Source organism: Pteropus alecto, unplaced genomic scaffold (assembly GCF_000325575.1).
Source record: "Pteropus alecto unplaced genomic scaffold, ASM32557v1 scaffold88, whole genome shotgun sequence".
Taxonomy (NCBI): Eukaryota; Metazoa; Chordata; class Mammalia; order Chiroptera; family Pteropodidae; genus Pteropus; species Pteropus alecto.
In genome coordinates this window covers 15060949-15076259 of record NW_006494611.1, presented here as the reverse complement: position 1 = coordinate 15076259, position 15311 = coordinate 15060949, and the positions used below count along the sequence as shown (strand labels likewise).

At 33.0% G+C, this 15311-nt stretch overlaps 1 protein-coding gene across 1 annotated transcript in view; it reads left to right on the top strand.

Annotated features, from left to right (window-relative positions):
* BTAF1 (B-TFIID TATA-box binding protein associated factor 1) overlaps positions 1 to 15311 on the top strand; it is an 88209-nt gene that overhangs the window by 26132 nt on the left and 46766 nt on the right. Inside the window, 11 exon segments of the mRNA XM_006925950.3 lie at positions 2609 to 2772; positions 4904 to 4923; positions 4925 to 5008; positions 7231 to 7360; positions 7634 to 7702; positions 8805 to 8894; positions 9581 to 9676; positions 9774 to 9950; positions 10649 to 10789; positions 11612 to 11736; positions 14173 to 14293. Coding sequence (XP_006926012.1) covers positions 2609 to 2772; positions 4904 to 4923; positions 4925 to 5008; positions 7231 to 7360; positions 7634 to 7702; positions 8805 to 8894; positions 9581 to 9676; positions 9774 to 9950; positions 10649 to 10789; positions 11612 to 11736; positions 14173 to 14293 — 1217 coding nt within the window.

The following is a 15311-nucleotide window of genomic DNA, read 5'->3' as shown; positions in this document are numbered from 1 at the left end:
ATGAGAGTTTGCATTACTAATTCGATTTCATTGTTGGTAATTGGTCAGTTCAAATTTTCTGTTTCTTCTTGACTCAGTCTTGGGAGATTATACATTTCTAGGAATGTGTCCATTTCTTCCAGATTGTCCAATTCATTGGCATATAGTTGCTCGTAATATTTTCTTTGATCCTTTGTATTTCTGTGGAGTCTGTAGTTAGTTCTCCTGTTTCGTTTCTGATTTTTTTATTTGGGTTCCCTCTCTTTTTTTCTTTATAGGTCTAGTTAAGAGTTTATCAATTTTATTTATCCTTTCAAAGAACCAGCTTTTCGTTTCCTTAATCTTTTGAATTGTTTTTCTAGACTCTATTTCATTTATTTTTGCTCTCATCTTTATTATTTCTCTTCTTTTACCCATTTTGGGCTTTGTTTACTGTTCTTTTTCTAGTGCTTTTAAGTGTAAGGTTGGATTGTTTATTTGAGATTTTTCTAGTTTCTTGAAGTAGGCTATGAATTTCATATTGCTATGAATTTCCCTCTTAATACTGCATTCACTGTGTCCCATAAATTTTGAGTCATTGTGTTTTCATTTTCATTTGTCTCTAAGTATCTTTTGATTTCTTCCTTGATCTCATTAATAACTCATTCATTGTTTAGTAGCATGTTATTTAGCCTCTATGTGTTTGTGTATTTTCCAGTCTTTTTCTTGTAGTTGTTATCTAATTTCATACTATTGGGATGAGAGAAAACAGTTGATACGATTTCAGTCTTCTTAAATTTATTGAGACTTGATTTGTGTCCTAATATGTGATCTGTCCTTGAAAACGTTCCATGTGCACTTGAGAAGAATGTATACTTTACTGCTTTGGAGTAAAATGCTCTGAAAATATCTATTAAATCCATCTGTTCTAGTGTGTCTTTTAGGCCCATTGTTTCCGTGTTGATTCTTTGCCTGGAAGATCTGTCCATTGGTGTCAGTGAGGTGTTAAAGTCTCCTACTATGAGTGTATTACTATTAATCTCTCCTTTTATGTCAGCCACTAATTGCTTTATGTATGTAGATATTCCTATCTTGGGTGTGTATATTTTTACTAGGATTATGTCCTCTTGATTTATCAATCCCTTTATCATTATGTAATGCCCTTTTTGACTGATAGCCTTTGTTTTAAAGTCTATTTTATCTGATATAGTATTGCTACCTAGGCTTTTTTTTTCATTTCCATTTGTGTGAAATATCTTTTTCCGTCCCTTTACTTTCAGTCTATGAGTGTCATTTGATCTGAAGTAGGTCTCTTATAGACAGCATATGCATGGGTCTTGTTTTCTTATCTATTCAGTTTCCCTATGTCTTTTGATTGGAGCATTTAATACATTTACATTTAAAGTGATTACTGACAGGTACATTGTTACTGCCGTTTTATTATTCATATTATTTCGGTAGTTTTTTTTTTAAATATATGTTTTGGCTACAGTTATCTGTGGAGGGTTAGTCCAATAAAAACTTACTCTGCCATTATTAGAAACAGATCATTATTGTTTTTAAAATATTAACTTTTGTATTCTCAATGACATGGATGGACCTAGAGGTTATTATGCTGAGTGAAATAAGTCAGACATAGAAAGATAAATACCATTTGATTTCACTTATATGCGGAATCTAAAGAACAAAAAGAAAAAACTAATCAGACACTCATGAATATAGAGGACAATCTGGTGATGGCCAGAGTGGAGTGGAGTTGGGAGGCTAGGAGAAAGGGGTGAAGGGTTAAAGAAGTACAGATTAGCTGTTGATAGATGGTCACGAGGATGGGGAGCACCGCATAGGGAAGGCAGTTAGCGTTAATATAATGGCTAGGTATAGAGCTAGAGGAGAGAAAGAGTAATCAGGGGGATTGTTTTATAAACTACATAAATGTCTAACCAATGTATACTTGAAACTAATGATAAATTTTTTAAAAACTTTATTTTCAAGTTAAAAAAAAAAATGTTGATTTTTTTTTTCCAGTAGTGTAGAACTATCTCTTGCAACTTGGGGCTATTTTTAGCCTTAGTTTTTATGTTTTAAATAATACCTTTCATCTGTTTTCCAATGAAGTATTGCAAATTGTGACTTGGGACAGTCACAATCTGTCTACTTTTATGTTTTTATCTTTGTTATTTGGAATGTTAGGACTATGCCATCTCAGAATACGTAAAAGCCACACTTGGAATAAGCATGTATTTGCTGAGATCTTTTTCTGTCAATAAAATCTAGATTTTTGGTTTTTTAGCTTTTTTAGATCTTTCAGAGACTACAAAGTACAAGGTGTAGTTATACAATAAGATTGTTTTTTTCCATAGGAATGAATCTCATTTTATATATATTTGATAATTGACAGTAGGGCAATGGGACAGTCTCGATGAAAGCTCCTAGAGTGTTTTGTCAGCTAGAACACTATTCCATTCATGGTTAGATAATGAGAGTTTATGACACATTCAGAAACTGAGTATGATTTGTTTTATTGCCAGGAAGGATGTTTTAATATTATTATTATTATTATTATTTTTTTTTTTTTTGTATTTTGAGTATGATCTTTATTAGAAAACTTCTTAACTCATGTGGAGGAAATATATTTCTTTTCTGTTTAAAGGTGAAGTAGATCCTAAAGAGAGGATAGCACGCCAACGAAAACTATTACAGAAGAAACTTGGCCTTAACATGGGAGAAGCTATTGGAATGAGTACTGAAGAACTCTTCAATGATGAAGATTTGGATTATACCCCAACTTCAGCAACCCTTGTAAACAAACAACCTGTAGGTAAAACCTTTGTTTGATTGCAAGTAGTAATACAAAGGGCTTGCTTCATTTTGCAATGCAATTGCAATTAAAAAAAAAAATGCTATCCTTAATTCTGCTCATTGCTGCTTAGTGACATCATAATTTAGTGTCTTTATAAATTGGACTTCTGGTGACAGATTTTAAAGAGATGGAAGTTCAACCTACCTTGTAGAGACCGGACAGTTAGATAAAAGCTGTGGTGGACCTTTTAGGAGTCATGGGTATTGAGAGATTGCTCTTTCCTTTGTTCTTTAGCAAAGGGGAGAAAAAGTAAATGTTTGAGCGAGAGGAGTTAGGAAGGCCTATCGTAGATACAATAATACAAGAAATCTTTAAAGCTATGATTCATTCTTTTATTTGACAAAATAACAAACATGATAAAAAGTAGATTTTAAACAATGCAAAAAAGCATATATAATTCGAAGTAAAGGAAGTTTCTTTTCAATAATTGATGGACATCCATGTCCCCATGCCCCATAGGCAACCCTTTATGAGTTACTTGCGCATCCTTTGTGAAATTTTCTGTGTACACAAAATATATGTGTCCATTTAAGCCATGTTTACTTTTCCTACTTTGTGTAGCTTAATATATCAATATATACAGATTGATCACATTATTTGACAGCTTCATGCTATTTCGTTTTATGGCTGTACCATAATTTTGCTCTGTATTCCTCCTTTTTCCTCTATTCTTCAAATTCCCAATGGATGCCTATGTGCTTCTTTCTTTGTGCCCCAGGCTCCTTTTAAGCTCCAGTAGAAGCTGTGGCTTTCTCCTCAGAAAAATTCACATACAAGTGAAATATTACCTTTCCAGGGGTTCAGTACTCTTTACTCTTGCCTCTGCAATATCCTTTTAGGGTTCCATGGGTCTTGTAAAGAACTGCTGCTTTGTAGTCATGAAACCCTTATCTTTTGATTTCCTTGGCCTTTTCCTTTAACTGGAAAATGATCTGTTTGCCTTTATACTAGTTGTTCTCTAAACAGTTAGAATTTATAAATTATATGTTTTGTGCTTGGAGTGTGTGCGACGATAAGTAACTTTTGTAGGCAAAAAAAATTGCACATATCGGAGGGAAAAGGAGAGTGTAAAGAGGCAGAAAATATAATGACAGGAAGGGATAGAAAGAAATGGAGTACAAAAGGAAGCATAAGATGTAAATAAAAAATAAAGAAGAAAATAGAATAAAAGAGAACAAGAATATAATAATATGATCACAGTGTGGTAATTTGGCATGGTGTAAGAAAATGAATGGTCAGTTATATTTGAGAAAATGGGCTATATACAGAATACTTGGATATGGGATGGAAATCGACCAGTTTAAGGTTTGTAAGATCCAAATTTGGTTGTCACAGACTTTTGGGAGGAGTTGCCATAGGCACAGCTAACCCATGGTTAGTTGCTGCTGTAGGGTTATCACTGCTGCATTGCTTGGTGTATGTACCAGTGGTCTCTGGACCAAGACTGTAGCATGGTGTTCACACCAGTGACCCTAATTGGTTGTAGAGTGTAAATTTCAATTGAATCTTAATCAGTTAAGGGCAGAAAGGATTTTTAGGCTTGGGCTCAAAGCATTTCTATCTCATAGTCTTTATAACATCTCTCATGAATGGAAAAGACATCAAAAATAGTAGGCAGTGAGTGCTTAAGAGGAAGGGAGCATATGGGCTAACTTGACTATAGGATGCTGGACCGATTACTTTTAGCTATAATTTTAATTTTTTTTTCAGCAGATAGTGATTATCAGTTGCTTTCATTGACAGTCTTCAGTCTCATAACTTTTGGCTGGTATTATGATAATTTTGAAATCTCAACTCTTCAAAGCCCTTTCTCTGAGTTAGAATCATACATTTGTGCCACATCTGTGACAGAAGAAAAATTAACAAACACATGAGCATCTCTTGGGAATTGGAAGACTAGGGAAGAAGGAAGAAGAAAGTGCAGTTATGGCACAGCCATACAACAGAATAGCTGAAGCCATCAAAAAAAATGTGATCCATTTGTAAATAGTGAAATTTATAGACTTAGTCCTCTTCTGAGGATGAGACTTTGGATATTTATTTTAAATTCTAAAGTTCAAACTCAGCATTCTTTTATTCTTTTAGACTCTCCAGGCAGCTGAATTGAAGACAAAAAAACAAAGCTAAAAGAATGGCGAAGTTATTTGCAAAACAGAGATCCAGGGATGCTGTGGAAACTAATGAGAAGAGGTAGTAATCTTTTTTTTGCTTATCCATTTAGAATAGTAATGTTATATAGCTTAAATCTGTCTGCTTGATTTCTGAAAACATTTTCCTGATGTTGTCTTTAGCTGTGGAGTACCATTTGGATTTTCTTTCTCAATTGTCAGAGAGTATTTACTATTACTAAGAACTAGGGCAACTTCTCCAGAAGAATCCACATATGCAGAAATTTTTTCCTTACCAATTATGAACTCCAAATGAGGGCTGAAGATTTTCCAAGGGAAATGCTTTCCAGACAGAGGGAACAAGTATAAATGCTTTAATCATGAAATACTCAAGGAACAGAAGGGCAGTATGGTTAGGATGAGTGGATAGAAGAGTAGTAAAGAGGGAAGTCAGATGATGGTCTAAAGACCATAAATTAAGAATACTGTATTAGTAAAGTGAGAACTGTTACAGTATTATATTACCTGTTCCCTAGGCTGGAGGCTAAGGCAAATATTAGCTAATAATCCAGGCTTGTTTACCTAATCCTGTTGTAGGAAAGAAATCTGTGGTTAAAATCACAGCCCTCACTTTCTTAATGAGTTAATAAGAGTGATAACTGTATATGGCACCCTTTGAGCAGCATTCTCAAAGGGTGGTTCAAAACAACTCCCTTCAGAAGCATTTTGAGGGGCTTGTTAAGATAAAGATTCTTAGGCCACACTCCCCTCTATTGTATCAGAATCCGTGGTGGTATTGAAGAAATGTTCGAGTAAATGATAAGCACTTGAGAGCCCATGAAAATAAACTTGTTACAGATGTTGGAACCTTTTGCTGTTCTTTTCATTTATATAAAACTAAAAAGCAAATGTTTACAGTGTCATTAAAAGCTAGGCACAAGGGGGATAAATAATAAACATCTACTTGGTATAAGTTTTTATTTGTGGTTTTTTTTTTAAATCTAAAATCTTTATTGAGCTTATTAACTGCAGGGTTTTTAAGTTAATAGCTCATTAGGATCGGTTAGTAACCTAGTGAGTATTACTACTGGCTTTATTTATATAAGCATTTTTACCCAAATATTTGAATATTGGAAATGTTAGACCTTATTTTTCAGAGTTTATGATTCGTTCGTTCCATTAATATTTACTGAATACGTCTATGTGCCAGATACTGTTCTAGGCCTACAGGATGCAGTAGTGAATAAAATAGGTAAGATTTCTGCCTTCATGGAACTTACATTCCAGAGAGAAAAGTAGATGAAGAACAAGATAAATAAGTAAATTGCATGTTAATAATGAGAATTAAGAAAGAAAAGAGAGCAAGCAAGGAAGGAACATGTGAAATGTTTTTTGGGTAGAGAGTTTGAAATTTTAGATAGGCTGGTCAGGGAGGGAGTCACAGAAATGACTTTTCAGTAAAGATCTGAAAGAAGTGAGGATACTAACTTTGTGAATAGTGGCAAATGCCTGGAAGTAGAAACGTACCTAACATATTCAAAGAAAAAGGACCAATGTGGCTAGATTAGAGAGAAATAGGGTAAAATAATAGCAAGTGAGATTAGGGAGGCTCAGATTTCTTTCGTCACCTTATAGAAAAAAATAATTGGCCATATAATTACACTATTAAGATGGAATATTTATAGAAAATAATGCTATATATGTATACATATATACATATATATGTAGCTTAACTGTGCTAGCTGTTTCTTTCTGTTAATCTGAATAGTTTTACTTGTCTTCGCCTTTGTAATCTTGTTATTAGGTTAGCTTTAATATTTTTGGTTTTTTAGTCATAAAAGAGCATTTCCTCAGATTTTCTGGACACATTTTTCAATTGTCTTATCTCTATGTTTTTCAAGAACTAGTTAAAATTATAGTGTATCATGCAATGTATTAGTTTTCTCCAGGGTACAACAGCCTAAAAGAGTTATGTTCGGCCAGATTTAGGTTGTTAGACTAAGAGAGTTTAAAAAGGTGAGGAGCTGGTTGTAGAGAGGAAGAAAAAAAGAAAGACTTGTTAAATTTGAGGTCTAATTTGAAAGCAATTATTTATTGATCTATTTTACTTTCATCAATAAGAGTAGTAAGATATTTTGCTCAAAAATTAAGTGATTAATTTTAGTTATTTGCTACATGAAATTTTAAGTAAACCATATAAGAGGAATATGGCAGAACATTTGTTTAAATAATAGATTCTCTTAACATTCATTGTGGTTCACATTATCCTTATTCATTTTTTAAATGGTGACTTTTATTTTTTAGCAATGATAGCACTGATGGGGAACCAGAAGAAAAGAGACGAAAAATAGCAAATGTTGTTATTAATCAGTCTGCAAATGATTCCAAAGTCTTGATTGATAACATTCCAGACAGTTCTTCTTTAATTGAAGAGGTACAATTGAAATGCCCTGAAGTGTCCTTTGAAATTGTTTGTAATTTTTTCATACTAATGTGTCAGTAGATAATATTTCATAATCTGTCAATTGAAAAATTTTATTAAAAATCTTACAAGTATCTACTTCATTAGGAAAAATTTTAATTATTTAAATTTTTAAAAACTTGACTATTACTAGACTTAAAAATAAAAACATTTTTTAAAATTAATTAAACTATTAGCAGAAAATAGACCTTTTGAATTAGTAGTAATTTTACTTTTCTTATTCAGACAAATGAATGGCCTTTGGAAAGCTTTTGTGAAGAACTTTGCAATGACCTTTTTAATCCCTCTTGGGAGGTATGATTTCTTCATTATAATTTCTCTCAGCTTTATTTTCTTTGCTAAGAAGGGAACTATGTCAAGCTCAATCTATTTTTTCACAGTCCTTATTCTTACCCTGTGTCCCTTGGGACTACTGGTCAAGACACTTTGTATTACTCACTTTCTAAGTAGAAAACTTAAGACTGATTTTTACCTTTCATAACCTTTTTGTGATATTTCTTTAGCGAATTGTTCATTTCTTTTCATTCTTTTAGCTGTAATAAAAAGACTTGCATATCTCTCTCTCAGACAGTAGAAATTTCCTTTGGAAGTAGACAATTTTAATTAAAAGTAGTAGTTTTTACACCAGCTTTTTAGCCTGAAAAATATGTCTTCAAAGAGCCTTTAACAGGTCCCATTATGTAAAAGAGATGAAAGTGAAGTTCTTCTGGTTGAAATTGAGGGTTGGTAGTCTCAAACTATTTTGTCCCATTTCCCTTGACCTTTGGGTAATTGAAAAAACACTGGTTCGGAATACCTTTTAGCAGCCTTTCTGCTCCTTGATATACTTCTATTTAAAGCTATTGAAGTTTAACTCATGTGGTCTTGAATAAATGGGTACACCCTGTCAGTGGCTTGTTTCCTCCCTTCCAGATGATACTGCAGAAGGTTACAGGGCTACAGTAAAGCATTAGTCATGAGATATTTTATTTGAATTGTCTTTCTTTGACACTTAACACTGGTAGCTTTAGAACTTAGTTTTTGAGGCATATATTTCTAAAATATTAATATTGGAGCTATAAAGAACAATACGTGATACTTTATGCTCCTTTGTTATGATAATGCTAAATGCACGTAAAGTGTTGAGGAGGGACAGCAAATTGATACTATCTCGGGAGAATTTTAGAATAACTATTTTCTTAGCTTATTAAAAAAAAAAATTCCACATAAGCAAAATTGTAAAATTCACATATGTGACTTTTCCTGGGTAGTAGAGGAAAAAGACATTCTTGTAAAGTGCTACTTAGTTTGTTTGAATTTCTTAAAAGTCTAGTATTTTTTTTTTCAAATTGAAGAAAAGTTAAACTCAGTTTCTTAAGCATTTAACTTCTGATGTTTGCTTCTTGGTTCTTTGTAGGTTCGACATGGTGCAGGCACTGGACTTAGGGAAATCCTTAAAGCCCATGGTAAAAGCGGTGGTAAAATGGGAGATAGCACGTTAGAAGAGGTAAGTATAGTAAAGCAATAATTATCACCAGGTTTCTGTTACTGGCCTCTTTTCTAAGACAAGGAAGTAACAGAGCATGTGCCATGAAGTAGAAATGAGAGATAAATAAGACAAAATAAGGAAAAGTAATTATGAGGGGGAAAAGTAAAAAGATTAAGAAGGAATCTAAAAAAATAAGGAAAAGTAATTATGAAGGGGAAAAGTAAAAAGATTAAGAGTTCAGAGGAAAGATACTCAGAAAAATTGAGTAGAAAAATATGTAGAAGCAAGAATATATGAACGAGGTATAAAGGATTGGAAAGTAGAGTAAGATGTGTAAGAGGATAGTTTAGAGTTCAGTGAACAATATGATTGGTGTAGCCTAGAGACACTGGTAATAGGCTGGATAATAGATAAATGACATAATTGTTAATAGAGCAACCTTAAGTAGTTTCTTAATTGTTTTTTGGAGTGCAAGTAACATAATAGAATTCATGAGTTTTAAAGATTTTGTATAGTATGTCTGAATCTAATAATCATAGGATGTGATTATATTAAAGATAGCAGTTGGGACTGTAATACATTTTGGTTCTTGTTCTTATGGCTAAAATAATCCATCGCAATATTTTAGTCTTCCATTTAGAACCTAATATGTTTACCCTAATACAAAACGTGATCTTTGTTACTAAAAAATGATTGTTTAACAGATGATTCAGCAACATCAAGAGTGGTTGGAAGACTTGGTTATTAGACTCCTTTGTGTTTTTGCATTAGACAGATTTGGAGACTTTGTTTCTGATGAGGTAAGTATCACTTCAGGGAGGCTTTGCCCAATCATATTTCAAATTAAGCAAAATAAGTTTTTTGAAAATATGAGTTTTCTTCCTTTCTCATTTGTAGGTTGTGGCACCAGTTCGTGAAACTTGCGCTCAAACATTAGGTGTGGTGTTAAAACACATGAATGAAACAGGAGTTCATAAGACTGTGGATGTGCTGCTTAAATTACTTACACAAGAACAATGGGAAGTTAGACATGGTGGTCTGCTAGGAATAAAATATGCTTTGGCAGTTCGTCAGGTAATCACTTCAGTTTTGAATCATATATGGGAGAGTTTTTTTCTCCCTCTTAGTTTATTTTCATTAATTATATGAAATGGCCCTAGATTTTTAGTGTTACAGCTTAAGCCAGTTTTTCAAGATTTGCTTTCTTGAGGTAGCTTCATAGAGATAGGTGATTCTAATAAGAATTTAAGTACAACTTAAAAGATTATTAGGTTTGGAAATCTGTTCCTATTTCATAGCAAGACCAATTCTAGCTGAGATTCCATTGTGTATGATCATAGGAGCGGCCTCTGGAGGCTGACTCTGTTGGGGAACTTGAAAAGAGAGTAGATTGGAATAAAGAGAAGCAGGAAGAGACTGGCTTTCCCTTCCCTTTTCTCTCATACCCTTTTTCATTGTCAGTGGGGTTGAATGAGAAATAGAAGTTAAGGTACCAGAGGCATGTATCTGTGTGTGTTCACATAGGGCATTTGTAGTTTTACCTTGAGAACATGTTCTGATGTTTTAAGTCACACTAATAAGTGTTTGATACTGTTGCAGTCTTTCAAATAGAATTAGCAACATAGGCTTCTGTTGATGTTATTTTCCTTTTTCTTTTCTATGTGATTATTTTTTAAATAAAGATTGGAATTTATGTTTTCATGTTAAATTTAATAAATTTTTAAGCATAATATTTGTACTACAGCAAATTAATCCATTTTAATGTTTTCCAGGATGTAATTAATACTTTATTACCTAAAGTTTTAACTAAAATAATTGAAGGACTCCAGGACCTTGATGATGATGTCAGAGCTGTTGCTGCAGCATCATTAGTACCCGTAGTAGAAAGCCTTGTGTATCTTCAGACGCAGAAGGTTAGTGTAGTGTTTTTGCATTTTCTTCCTTTAGAGCTTATTTATTTTTGGAGTAGAGTATTAAGGAAAACACTGAGTACTTTTTTTCTCCTTCACCCTCCATTTTTCTTAGGACAGATAGCCCTCTGATGTATGTGACCTCGATTATACATTGTCCTTGAGGAAAATGAATTGTGTCTGTTAATCTCCTTCCCCTTCCTGTACACAATGTGTAGGGAGCTTCCCTGAGAAGAACACAGACATTTCTTTATTTTACTCCTGGTTTTCAGACATAGGAGATTTTGCTTTGTTTTGATTTGAGTTTTGGCTTTTGAGTTATTAATCTGGTCTCATTTTTTAAAGTACCTCTTTTAAGGTCTGACTTTATATTATCAAAACCAGAACACACATATTGGAAGTACTGCAAGCAGTATTTTAAAAATGAAATTTGTCTTTTTGTGACAATTGGTACTGTTTTAAATAAAATTACCTAGAGAGTCATGTCTTGTGTGTCTACTGTATTATTATCAGAGGTTAGTTTCTTACTAAAATAAAGTACTGGCTATCTTATTTCCTGAATTCTCCTCCACCCCCACCCCCCATTATGAGTCTGTTTAGGAAGAGAAGTGTCAGAGTAGATGTGAGTGTCATTAAAAATAGGGGTAAGGGCACTGTTAAAGGCAAATACTGTCTCCTTCACTTTGCTTAAAACTGGCACTGTCCAAGGTCCAATTGGTATTGTATGTATTTTTGAATCAGTAGTGACTCGTGGGATACAATTTGACATGACTTATCAATATTTTGTGTAAAATTAATAACTTTTCTTAATAACTGATCTTATAGGTACCCTTCATTATAAATACATTATGGGATGCTCTTCTGGAACTGGATGATCTAACAGCTTCAACAAATAGTATTATGACTCTTCTTTCATCCCTGTTAACTTATCCTCAGGTCCAGCAATGCAGGTAATTATTTTTAGTTAGTGGAATAAAGTAAAAAGTGTTTACATAAATTTCCAGATTATTAAGCCTAAAAATACAATAGTCTAGTATCTTTCAGAACAGTACTGTTAAGTTGGGGATGCCAAAGACTGCTATTTTCAGAAGGCCTTTTCTTCTTTACTATCTAGCCACCAGCACATTTGAGGCAGGAGCTTAAATAGGTCATATTCTTTTACCCTTGGATTACTTCAGTTATAGAATTCTTCATCTTATTCATCCCATAATAATTGACTTTAGAAATAACAATCATTGCATATTATTTTCACCTCTACCCACAGAATATGGAATTTTAGCCTAATTTAGAGACAATTATTAGAATTATCGTTGAACATCAGCATTACATTTTCCAAAATTTGTTCCCCTGTGAACTTGTTCTTTGTAATATTCATTTCAACACTTGTTCTTAAGGAGAGGATTATCAAGGATTACTCATCAGGAAGGAAGTACATAATAATGTAATATAGTGTCCAAAGACAGAGATTAGGTAAAGCCAAAAACATAAATCAGGAAATTTCAAGTGTCACCTACTTTCCTATCCTGATATTTGAAATGCAGCTCAGCTAATTAATGTGTTCCTTGCCTTTTAGACTGGCTGCTGAATGTTACTGTTTTTATTAACAGTACCCTTGGAGTTACAGAAGAAAAAATTCATGTGCAACTTTAAAAAAAATTACAGACGGGAAAATTAATTATTGTTCTTAGCCTAGTGAGGGTGTTCAGTGAATGTTCATATGATTATAAATAATTTTTGGCTCTGTGAGTCTATTTCCAGCAAAAATCATAGATATATGAAAAACATATTTCAAATACTACACTGACTTACTGGTAGTACTTTAGTTAGTGCTTGTAAAAACAAATGAAAAAATTGAGATGGTAGTGTATATATGATATTTCCTAATTTTCAGGTGCTTTCATTAGTAATAAAAGCTATATGGAATACATAAGCTAATCTATATGAAAGCCGTTCTCAAGCTGCAAAATGCGAGTTTTTAATTACCCTTAATTTAGAAGTTGGCATATACTTTCTATAAAGGCAGATAATGATATTTTTTGGCTTTGTGGATTATATGATCTTGTCAAAACTACTCAGCTCTGCCATTGCAGCACAAAAGCAGCCACAGACAATACATAAAGGAATGAAGGTGACTGTGTTCCAATAAAACTGTGTTTAAAAAACCAAGTAGAGTGGATTTGGACTGTGGGTCTTAGTTTGTTGTCACTTGCCCTAAATAAAGGACTTGGGATTAAAAATAAAAAATACCAAGTAGCATCAGGAAAGCTGCATAATGTAAAAATGAAAGACTAGTGAAAATTCTGTTAATTCAATGGGAAATAATGTAGTTTTTAATTTTTTTTAATTGCTTTATTAGAAAATTTGCTTCATATATTGTGATATTTGGCAGATTCTTTCCAGCTTATATAAGAAGAAATAGAGCATATCATTTGGAACATGAACAGTTATACTATTAATAAGACCTTCTTATAATGCTTTTAGATATTTTGAGTCTGTTTTTTGTCAGTGTGCATGTGTACCAAATGTGTAAATTAATGTAAGAAGTGATGATTATATAAACCTTCAAGTAATGAAAATAGTGTTTCATTACTATTTGAAAAGATAGGCCTCCTGAGAGGAACCACAAAAGAATAGGTAAATAATTACACTGACATATTCTTTTTTATTCATGCCTTTTCGACAGAGGTATGTACTTCAAATGCTACTTATGAATCATTTCCTCATGCCAAGTAACTTTCATAAATCATTCATGGGTTTTACAAGAATCCAGTGGTCCATGTTGTTAGCCTAGATGTAGCTTTGCTTACTTCCCTGTTTAAAATCTAATTTATAAGAAGGAAGATATTTGAGTTTTCTTAACTTAGTTATGCTGAATCATGGTAACAAATTTCAAAGCTATTACCTTACCACCTTTTCCTCATTAGATTTGTGGCAGAGATGGCCCCAAAGGGGGATATAAGTTAGGTGCTTCTAATGGTTACCTATTGGGGTTAACCATGGGAAAGGAGTAATGATTAGCAATCTTGATTTTGTGTAGGCTAAAACACATGTCCCATTTTCTTGAGTAAGAACAGATTGAGAATAAGGGTAGTTATCTTGGAAAGTTCTAATTTGATAAAGATAATTTATGACATTAGTGCCACAGAAGACCCTAACGTTAATATTTATACTCTTCTTTATGACCGTGTTTGCTCTAGCTATTTTGGTGCTATAGTAACAGTTTTGAATGAGAGTGTTAAATGGAAGTTCATATAAAAATTGTATTTTATTTTTAGAATTTATTCATCAAAAAAGATACTAGGTCCACAAGGAAATGATATTTAGGTAATGTATCAACAGAATTTCAACCGAAAATAAGTAAGATTAACTTTTGTCTTCTTTATTAGTATTCAGCAGTCACTCACAGTTTTAGTTCCACGTGTCTGGCCTTTTTTGCATCACACTATATCATCAGTTCGAAGAGCAGCATTGGAAACTCTGTTTACGTTATTGTCAACACAGGACCAGGTAAGAAGTAATAACTATAGTAATCTTGAAATTTATATAAATTTTATAAAATAAATTGACCAGGTTACCCTTGCTACATATCCAGAGATCAGATCAGGAGAATGCTGGGCCTACTAGAAATGGTATGGTGACCATGTAAACACATAAGAATATAATTACCTCAGAAGCAGAAATATTTTAATATTTTGCTCTAAGTTGTATTCCTAGCACTTGGAATAGTGCTTAACACATATGAGGTGCTCAGTAAATAAATATTTGTTGAATGAAAGATTGAATAGTCTCTTCCTGTCAAAGACCTGTCTTTACTTGCTCTTTGTGGTTGGTAATTGAATGGTTGGCAGAACCCATCCTAGGTTAGAAGGCTAAATTTGAAGCTCTGCAGTACTTCTAAAGACTGATGATGAAATTGCTGGGCACTTGCCTTCTCTTAATGATTACTCAATCTTAAGAGCCTTGGTATTTCCAAGGATAGTATACTTTAGGAGTCACACATTTAAATGCCTACAGAAATCATTCAGATAATACCAGTTTGTGAATTGAATCGATGATGAGCTGAGGAGTCCTTGCTCTGTCTATAAAAGGTTTCATATTCCTATTTTTTTAAATAACCTTATAAGTCAAACAAAAATACTAGAATTTAGGGAAATATCATAGGGAATCCATTCTTCTATCATGTTCTTATTTATAGGTACTACAGCTGAGCCAGTGATCTTTAAAAAGCAGTGGTTAACTTTTTAGACAATAAATTATAGTATGGATAAATGTCTCTTGTGTTCACTAACCATGTATTTCTTTGTGAATTAGGAATATTCCACATAGACTTACTTTAATCTGCAGCATGATGTATTGCACTAAATTTTATTTCGCATTACCGTTTTGATTTTGTCTAATCTTCTGAGGAAAAGCTTTCAGGTCTATTTTATAATCTTCAGTTGATCAGGCTTGGGCTGTTACGACAAAACTGGCATGGATGGTTCTGAATTTTCCCTTCATTTTTGTTTTAGTTTTGTGGATTTTG